This window comes from Monodon monoceros, unplaced genomic scaffold, assembly GCF_005190385.1.
Source record: "Monodon monoceros isolate NGI ecotype Baffin Bay Population unplaced genomic scaffold, NGI_Narwhal_1 Super_Scaffold_18, whole genome shotgun sequence".
Taxonomy (NCBI): domain Eukaryota; kingdom Metazoa; phylum Chordata; class Mammalia; order Artiodactyla; family Monodontidae; genus Monodon; species Monodon monoceros.
Genome location: NW_021703774.1, coordinates 38,453,229 through 38,462,925, shown reverse-complemented (window position 1 = coordinate 38,462,925; position 9,697 = coordinate 38,453,229). Strand labels below are relative to the sequence as shown.

Here is a 9,697-nt window from a genome sequence, read left to right as displayed (position 1 = left end):
TAGCTCTTCAGGCGTTGGCTCCTTGGTCCGAGCGACCCCGGAGGGAGACCAGCGAGGGGAAGACCTGCGCGGAGAGCCCGCAGATGCTTGGAGCCTTTGCAGCGCGGAGCTGCTGGTCGCCCGCCCCCGCCGCTCGCCTGCTCCTGCTCCGGCTCTCGGTCCGCGGGCTCCGGGAGCCCCAGCTCCGCGCCGCCGCCGCCCGCTCTAGGTGTGGGGGCTACTGGGGCTGAGCCGGGCCTCCGCGCCGGCTCCGAGGACGGACGCCTGAGGAGCAGCGCGCCGCCGGCCCGCCGGGGACGCCCGCAGGCGCGGGGGCTCGGCGGCTTGACCCCGGGCTCGCCCCTGTCCGGCCGCCGAGGCCCCACGGCAGACTCCCGAGCGGCCCGGCTCGGGCGGTGAGAGCCCCGCGCCGCCCTCCATCCGTCGCCGGGTCGCCGGCCCTCGGCGCCTCGCCGCCGCCGCCTCACGAGTGTCCGGGCCGCGCTCGGCGGGCTCCTGAGCCGCAGCCATGGGGTGCTGGGGTCGGAACCGGGGCCGGCTGCTGTGCATGCTGATGCTGACCTTCATGTTCATGGTCCTGGAGGTGGTGGTGAGCCGGGTGACTTCGTCGCTGGCGATGCTCTCCGACTCCTTCCACATGCTGTCGGATGTGTTGGCGCTGGTGGTGGCGCTGGTGGCCGAGCGCTTCGCCCAGCGGACCCACGCCACCCAGAAGAACACCTTCGGCTGGATCCGGGCCGAAGTGATGGGGGCTCTGGTGAACGCCATCTTCCTGACCGGCCTCTGCTTCGCCATCCTGCTGGAGGCCATCGAGCGCTTCCTCGAGCCGCACGAGATGCAGCAGCCGCTGGTGGTCCTCGGGGTCGGCGTGGCGGGGCTGGTGGTCAACGTGCTGGGGCTCTGCCTCTTCCACCATCATAGCGGCTTCGGCAACGACTCCGGCCACGGGCACTCGCACGGGGGGCACAGCCACGGCCTCCCCAAGGGGGGCCGCGGCAAGAGCACCCGCACCGGGGGTAGCGACAACAGGGCCCCAGGTGAGCAGGGTCCCGACCAGGAGGAGACCAACATCCTGGTGGCCAATAGCAGCAACTCCAACGGGCTGAAACTGGACCGGACAGGTGAGCAGAGAAAGTCGCCGCCGCAGGTGGTTGGCATTGGGGAGCCCAGACCCCGGGATGGCCCCGGGCAGGATGGCCAGCACGCCCCCTGGTGTCCGAGCCGACCGCGCCGCGCCACCTACCTGGCCACTCCTTCCCGCTCCGGCACTCACACCACGCCTCGCCCGGAGGACGCGGCCCCCCTTTCAGCCCGGTGTCAGGAGCCGGGGGAGCGCGTCTGGGAGTGTAGGTGGGCACCGTGGTGGTGAGAGCGGGCAAAAGGTCAGGAGGTGACCGTCAGCCCGCTGCGGTCCGCAGCCGCACTTAACAGTCTTTACAGGCTGTCGTTTCAAGAGGCTGTCTGATTTTGGCGTTAGCAGGATCAAAAAATGCTAATTTCTTGGGCCTATTGGGAAACGGAGAGAATCCCCACTTGGTCCTTAGTTGTTGGCTGTTAGGAACCTTGCTCTGCCCAAGTAGTTCTTATGCCCTTCAAACAAGTTTCTTAATACTGTATTCGGGGCTATCTAGTGATTGACTTTCCTGAGCTCAAAACCCTCGTTAAAGGTTTCTATCATGAGCAGCAATGTATGTTTCAGTTAATTTTCTAAAATCTAAACCTAATCCTGAAAATCCTAGACTTAGAACCTGTATGGGCATGTTTAACATTTCACTTAGGATTTTTCATAATCGTACTAAGATAAAAGCGATGGTAATTTATTCATCTTATTTTTTTTAATGGATAGTTTTCATTCTAAACATTAAGCTTGCTTGAAGGAAATTGGGAAGTGAATGTTGAAAGAAAGGAGACGGGAAAAGGAATCAACCTAATGCCCTACTACCCAAGCTCAGTGATGTTAACAATTTGTTGTATTTCCTTCCACTTTTTTCCATTTACATCTATTTACCTAGTTGTATGATACCATATAGACAGTTTTCCTCTTTCCTGAATGCAGAATATCATGTTAATGAAATTCAAGTTGTACATTGAAAATGTTTAATAAACAATTGAATTTCCTCTCACTCCCACTCTGCCAGGTGTTATTCCAAAGAATATTAAGCTGCTCTGATGTGTATAATTCCTTTAAAGGATCCGTACGTTTGGTTTAGGAGCTAGTAGGGTAGATAGTGATCATTTAGTTCCAACTTTTTCCTGAAGTTTCTGTGATTGCTGATAGGTTTATATTGTTGATTTGTCAGTTTCTAAACCTCTTCTGTCAAGAGACTGTATCATTTATATAAATGATAAAAGTTTAAAAGTTAACACCTTAATGACTACGAAAAGTGACTAGACCTCTGCGTCAGGTCAGCCATTTGTATTAGACTTATCCATGGTTGCATTTAATTTTGGGTGATAGTGTTCAATTTTGTTTTCTTTTTGGTGTATGCCAAAAAGTATAGGAGAATGTTCACAGGACCCCACCCCCACAGAAAAGGTGAACTTTATTTGGAGGTGGGAAGGTAGGAGGGTGGTTAGGAGTATGGGGAAGCAATATCATCTTAATGACTTAATTTAGCCCTGGCCATTATGTCCTGGCTTGTTCCCAGAATGTCAGTTTATATTAAATCACTCTGAGCACATTTCTTATTATGTTTTATGAAAAATTTTCACTTCTATCACTTACATGGAATTAGGCAAGAATGTTTATATAAACACTTCAGATGTGTTTGATACAGAATTTTTATTTCTTTGTAGATCCAGAGAAGTCCAGAAATGATGCAATGGAAGTACAAGTGAATGGGAATCTTATCAGAGAATCTGACCAGGTGGAATTGGAAGATGAAGATGATAAGGCTGGACAGCTTAACATGCGTGGAGTTTTTCTGCATGTCTTTGGAGATGCTTTGGGTTCAGTGATTGTAGTAGTAAATGCCTTAGTCTTTTACTTTTCTTGGGAAGGTTGTCCTGAAGGGGAGATGTGTGTGAACCCATGTACCCCTGACCCCTGCAAAGCATTTGTAGAATTAATTAATAGTACTCATGCAACAGTTTATGAGGCTGGTCCTTGCTGGGTGCTATATTTAGATCCAACTCTTTGTATTGTAATGGTTTGTATACTTCTTTACACAACTTATCCATTACTTAAGGAGTCTGCTCTTATTCTTCTCCAAACTGTTCCTAAACAAATTGATATCAAAAATTTGATAAAAGAACTTCGAGATGTTGAAGGAGTTGAGGAAGTTCATGAATTACATGTTTGGCAACTTGCTGGAAGCAGAATCATTGCCACTGCTCACATAAAATGTGAAGACCCGACATCATACATGCAGGTGGCTAAGATCATTAAAGACGTTTTCCATAATCACGGAATTCATGCTACTACCATTCAGCCTGAATTTGCTAGTGTAGGCTCTAAGTCAAGCGTAGTCCCATGTGAACTTGCCTGCAGAACTCAGTGTGCTTTGAAGCAATGTTGTGGGACACGGCCACAAGCCCAATCTGGAAAGGATGCAGAAAAGGCCCCAGCAGTTAGCATTTCTTGTTTAGAACTTAGTGACAATCTAGAGAAGCAGCCCAGGAGGACTAAAGTTGAAAACATCCCTGCTGTTGTGATAGAGATTAAAAAAATGCCAAACAAACAACCTGAATCATCTTTGTGAGTCTTGGAAAAGATGTGATATTTGACTTTTGCTTTAAACTGCAAGAGGAAAAAGACTCCATTGAAATTCTCTGTTTGCCAAGTAGTGTAATTGAAGTCCTTGTCTGGTCACACAGTTTAATTCTATTTTTGTAAGAACATAATGGGACTGCTTAACAGAGTTCTATATTACAACTTCGTGATTATTAGTGCAGAGTACAGCTATGCTGTAACAGTTTTGGAAAGCCAGTTTTAACACTATGTTACATTTTTGTTTAAAGTAAGTATAAACCTTATATAACATAATGACATTTGATTTCCAGTTTTTCCATGGTAAAAAAATTAATTAGGGGGATAAATAAATTAAAATTGTTACTGGAATTTCTCTGCTTTTCTTTTCCCCCAGTGTTATATTTTGTTTATTAGAATTATAAATGCTGGAACTTTAAAAATCATCAACAGGTTTGTTTCTTTTGACATTTTATGTAATATTTACTTGCCCTTTGAGATCATTGCATAGCATAATGGCAACATATTTTAAGAATGACTCACGAAAATTATTAGGAAAAGTTCCTTTTTTTCTTCACATGGGGGTATTTATGATACTGAAGATCAGTTACTATTCTGTATCTTATATTGCTGAGTATTATTCTAACAAATAGTGAAATAATTAACAAATTGAACTGTAGTGTACATATAATAGGCCATATGGGGAGTAAGAGCAGGGAAGAAAGTTTACCAAATTAAATATTTAGATTCTTGTATGTTAATATTCAGACTACATTTCTAAATTATTCTGAGAATTTTAACCTTTTTTTTTAAAAAAAAAAAAAAACATGGTCTAAAACATGGACATGTTCACCAGCATTACTTTCTTTGAAAGATTGGCATTGGGAACATTGAGTTGAAAGTTTACTCATAAAATATATACAGTAAATATTTTTAAGGACATTAAATTTAATCTAATAACTACATGTTAAATGAAAGCTTATTAATCTAATCTTTTAAATTGTGGGTTTTAAAAATAACTTCAGAGTTAGTCACTTCACAGTGACCAATCATGAACGGATTCAACAGAGCTTTTTGAGCCCAACCAGCAATGCCTGTGCTCTGCCAAGAGCCATTGACTTGGGAGAAAAAAGGAATCTGAAGGTTAATGCAGTTTGGATATTAAATTCTCAAAAAGCAAAGTTAGTTAAGGCACAATTAATAATTGAGATTCTATAAGTCATTCTGTCTTGACATTGCTCAGATCTTCCAATAGTAGCTTATTTTGCAAGATGCCATAATATCTACACAGGAAATTGTTCTTAGCTATTTCATTGTGGTATGGATTCCAAATCCATACACAAATATTATTTAAGGGTATTTAAGTTATATTTTTCTTGATGGGGGGGGGTTATGCTTTGTGAAGAAACTAGATTTTTGTCCTCAAAAGGATGGATATTAATATCAGTTATCATGTATAGCTCTATTTTTCTAGAAACGAGGTATCCTGACTACTTTAGTAACTTTTATAGCTGACTACTTTTGGGATGGCTACCTTTTGGGATTTGAAATAATTCATTATCTAATGGGTCTTAAGATGAAAATGGTGGCATTTGACAGTTAACTTTTTAAAGGGATGATCTTTTGTGGTAGATGGTGTGTTTTTTTCCTAGTGTAAGCCTATTGCTGGCAATGGGCCTATTTAAGAACACCCGATTTTTCCAATGAGAATGAGGTAATTTTAGGAACACAGTTTGTAAGTTCACATTTGCTATAATGGGCCAAAACCATAACCTGCCAATTTGCAATACATCTTTATCATTTAATACTTTTCTCTGATATTGTGTATTTCAATTCCTAAACTGGTAGTTACTTTGAATTTTGCAAACATTTTTTTTAAACATGAAATTGGGGAATCTCATGGGTGAACAAGAGAAAGCTTCAAATTGTATCATGTACATTCCTGATTTAACACTTTACAAAACCATTTTTTGAAGATCTCAAAACAGTTTATGTTATAGAAACATGTCAGTAATGATACAAAAGGATAACTGGTAAAATATATTACATTCAATGAGGTTTTCTTTACAGTGCTCTGTTGGGTCTATTTCTTAAAGGTTGTGTAATGCATAAGACATCGACTGAAAGAGGATTTTTTTAAATGGTGTATAAGCATGGGACAAGGGCTTTTTTTTTTTATAAGTGCTTTGAAAGTAACAGCCTTTAGATTTCAGTTATTTCACTTTTGATAATTTTAAGTAGCTCATATGTAACAAAGTGGTACCATAGGATTCTCTTTTTTCAAAGGACTTTTGTCATAATAGCAAAATCAGTGGGCACTGACTCACCTTTTGAGTTTTAGCAGAGAATTATTTATTTCTTTACAATGCACTTTCTAACCCATTTTTAGCTATATTAGCATTATCTTTTTTAAAAATGCTTTTATATTTAAATATTGTGGGATTTAAGTGTCTTTTCCAAAATAGCTTATTCCTTCCTGCAAGAAAATGAGGGAAATACCATGAATTATTAGGAGACTTAAACCCAATATTTAAATGCTGTTTTATAACACTGCATCAGTTTTAGGAGGTGCATCTCGCCTGCTGGCTCTTTTATATTTGAGCAAGATCAGTGTATTTAGAATATGTGTTTAGAAATGTGTCTGTTGTCTCAATTTAGTAAGAAGGAGGTGCTACATGTGCCTGAATTAAAATCAACCCAGACATTTTTTCCAAGCCAAATGCCGCCTTAGTGATGAGAGAGATTTAATTCTCCATTGTCACATTTTAGTTTATATGATTTTTTAATAAGGTTTCTTTTTGAAGAGCATCTGCACTATAAAAGTATGGACTAGAACCTAAAAGAATAGTCAAAAACTCACAAACACTTTGCTGTATGTATTTTAACATTTTAGAAAACAATATATTTGAATAACTAAGGTGTGTAATTTGAACAGGAAAGATTTCCATCAAGAGCACCTTGGAAAATCACAACAGGTAGAAGACTATGTTAATATGTTTGTATCTTGGTAACATCCTCAGTTAATTTTGAATTTTTGAAAGTTTTGAGGGAAAAGTCCTATGGAATCTAATGTGAAGTATTTAGTAGGCTAACTGGTATTGAGTTGAAGCTTTTTACTGTTTTTAAGCAGATATCATTTGATGAAATGTCATTTACCTGCTGTCCTAAGATGTTCATACATACGCAAATAAGGAGAAGAATCCTACCATATAGAAATATTTATTTTAATAGAGTTTCATTTAAGTCATAAAACAGTGTTAAAACTCTTGGGAAGGTGGAGGGTTTCTCGTTTTTTAAATTGAAACTGTCATACAGTGTTGGACCATCTGAAATGGGAATTGTAACAGCACTATTTTGATGTAGCTCTACCAATATTATGTGACAATGCTATTTAGTTTTACTAACAAGCTCTGGAATACTTAGCAGTCATTTTCACTGGCACAAGAGCTTTTTGTATGTCATTCAATTTAAACTTTTAAACCAAAAACTTTATGGTTTAGTGTCTTTGGCAAAAAGATGCTGAAGGGAATGTAACATACAATTAATATGTGGTTATATATAAAAAGACACAAAAAATTGCCATGTTATGGTTCTGCCTTGAAACAGCACAATGAAGTGTATCAGTGTATTCTGTGATTCTTTATAAAACTTACATGTTGTGTTGTTCTGTGTCTGCCATAGGGTGTCCTTTGGGCCAGATGTGGCACAGTTAAATGCAATTATCATCTCATGAAATGCAGATGCAGATAAAATGTCTTTAGTGCTGCAACATTTTACCTAACTTTTGTATGTTTTCTGACTGTGCGTTGTTTCCAAAGCTGTTCCTACCTCACCATGAGGCTTTATGGATTGTTATGTATTATAAATGTTCTTTATGAGACAGACTACTGTGTTTCTTCTCATTTATTAAAAGTTAAGTAGAAAAATAAACTAATTTTAATATCTAGTTCATTGTTCTGTGCATATGGCCTCCCCTTCTGTGCTAAGCTGGGTTATGTAGAAGAGAGTAGGACTTCAGTCACTGAAAGGGAAATTTCAGCTTAACATGTGTTCCTAGTGTGCAGGGTGACCAGGTTACAGGACAGTGGTGTGGAAGAAAACAAATGTGGGTAAAAATTGCCATCGAAATTGAAAGGGTAACAATACAAAGGCTCATTAACAAATATTCAATGGATATGAAATGTTTTTGTTATAAGCATTAAACTTAAAATTATGTAGTTACAGGTTAACCTGCTCCTTTTGGTACTTGTTATTTTTTTTCTTTAATTTGTAAGCATAGTTACTAACAAGGATTATTGAATATTTTACAATTATATAATCATCTGAAACTATTGACACAAGAGCACATTAATACATGAGTTTGGTTGTATGAGTTCAGGACTGTCATAAATGCAGTCTCATATAAAGAATTTCTTAAAAGAAATTGTACTTCAGTTGGGAGATAAACAGTTGAGAAATCAATGGACAATAAATGGCAGTAGATAATTAATAAAATTGATAAAGACAATAGACATTCCAAAAAAGGGATAAAAATCTTTGGACAGGATTTGGGTAGGTTAAAACTGAGAGGGGTAGGGGTTGAGCGGTAAGGGGGTGCAGAGTATAGAGGGTTGAGAGTCCAGAGGTAGGAGATTGTGAAAAACAAGGTTAAAAGTGCCATGTCAACAGATTTGAATTTGGTTTTATAAGAATAGAGGAAACATTCAATTTTTGAGTGGATAAATGAGAAAGTGGAAAGGGTATTGTACAGGATAGATTTGTAACGGGAAGTAGACAAAGAGACCGGAAGACATCCGTTTACTAGGTATTCAATGCTAAGAGCCTGAACTAGTTCCCAAATACACATGCCCACATCTACATATACAGTACAGCAGTCTCTCCTTATCCTTGATTTCGCTTTCTGAGGTTTCAGGTACCCAAAGCCAACCGTGGTCCAAAAATATTAAATGGGAAATTCAGAAACAAGCAATTCAGAAGTTTTGGGGGGTGGTGGCGGGATGAATTAGGAGATTGGGATTGACATATATACACTAATATGTATAAAAAAGATAACTAATAAGAACCTGCTGTATAAAAAATAAAATTCAGGGCTTCCCTGGTGGCGCAGTGGTTGAGAGTCCGCCTTCCGATGCAGGAGACACGGGTTCGTGCCCCGGTCCGGGAAGATCCCACATGCCGCGGAGCGGCTGGGCCCGTGAGCCATGGCCGCTGAGCCTGCGCGTCCGGAGCCTGTGCTCCGCAATGGGAGAAGCCACTACAGTGAGAGGTCCGCGTACCGCAAAAAAAAAAACCCAAAAAACAAACAAAAAAAACACCTCATGTTTTAAATTGGTGCCTTGCTGCCATTCTGAGTAGCATGATGGAATCTCTCACTGTCCTGCTCCATCCTGCCCAGGGATGAGAATCATCCCTCTGTCCAGTGTATCCTAACCATTAGTCACTCAGTAGCCACCTCATCAGATATATCAGATCGACTGTCAAGGTGTCACAGTGCTTGTATACAAGTGTCCCTTAGTTTACTTAATGGCCCCAAAGCGCAAGAGTAGTGATGCTGGCAATCGGGATATGCCAAAGAAAAACTGTAAAGCGCTTCCTTTAAGCGAAAAGGTGAAAGCTCCTAGTGAGGAAAGAAAAAAATCATATGCTGAGGTTGTTAAGATCTACGGTAAGAACAAATCTATCTGAAATGGTGGAGAGAGAAAAATTCGTGCCAGTTTTGCTATTGCACCTTGAACTGCAAAAGTTACAGCCACAGTGCATGAGAAATGCTTAGTTAAAATGGAAAGACATTAAATTTGTGCAGTAAGATATTCTGGGGACTTCCATGGTGGCGCAGTGGTTAAGAATCTGCCTGTCAATACAGGGAACACGGTTCGATCCCTGGTGCGGGAAGATCCCACATGCCGCGGAGCAACTAAGCCCGTGCACCACAACTACCGAGCCTGCGCCCTAGAGACCGCGAGCCACAACTACTGGGCCCGTGTGCCACAACTAGTGAAACCCCACGCC

The 9,697-nt window shown here is 41.2% G+C and overlaps 1 protein-coding gene across 1 annotated transcript; it reads left to right on the top strand.

The window, feature by feature from the left end:
* Nucleotides 1–361: 361 nt before the first annotated feature.
* SLC30A1 (solute carrier family 30 member 1) lies at nt 362–7,704 on the top strand. Its single transcript, XM_029230933.1, has 2 exons — nt 362–1,121; nt 2,797–7,704. The coding sequence occupies exons 1-2, from the start codon at nt 509–511 to the stop codon at nt 3,699–3,701; spliced, it is 1,518 nt and encodes a 505-aa protein (XP_029086766.1). The 5' UTR covers nt 362–508; the 3' UTR covers nt 3,702–7,704.
* The last annotated feature ends 1,993 nt before the right edge of the window (nt 7,705–9,697 follow it).

Coding starts and splice junctions, on each gene's coding strand:
- SLC30A1 (XM_029230933.1), top strand. CDS start 509: ATGGGGTGCTGGGGTCGGAACCGGGGCCGGCTGCTGTGCATGCTGATG. Junction 1,122..2,796: donor GCTGAAACTGGACCGGACAG/GTGAGCAGAGAA, acceptor ATTTCTTTGTAG/ATCCAGAGAAGTCCAGAAAT.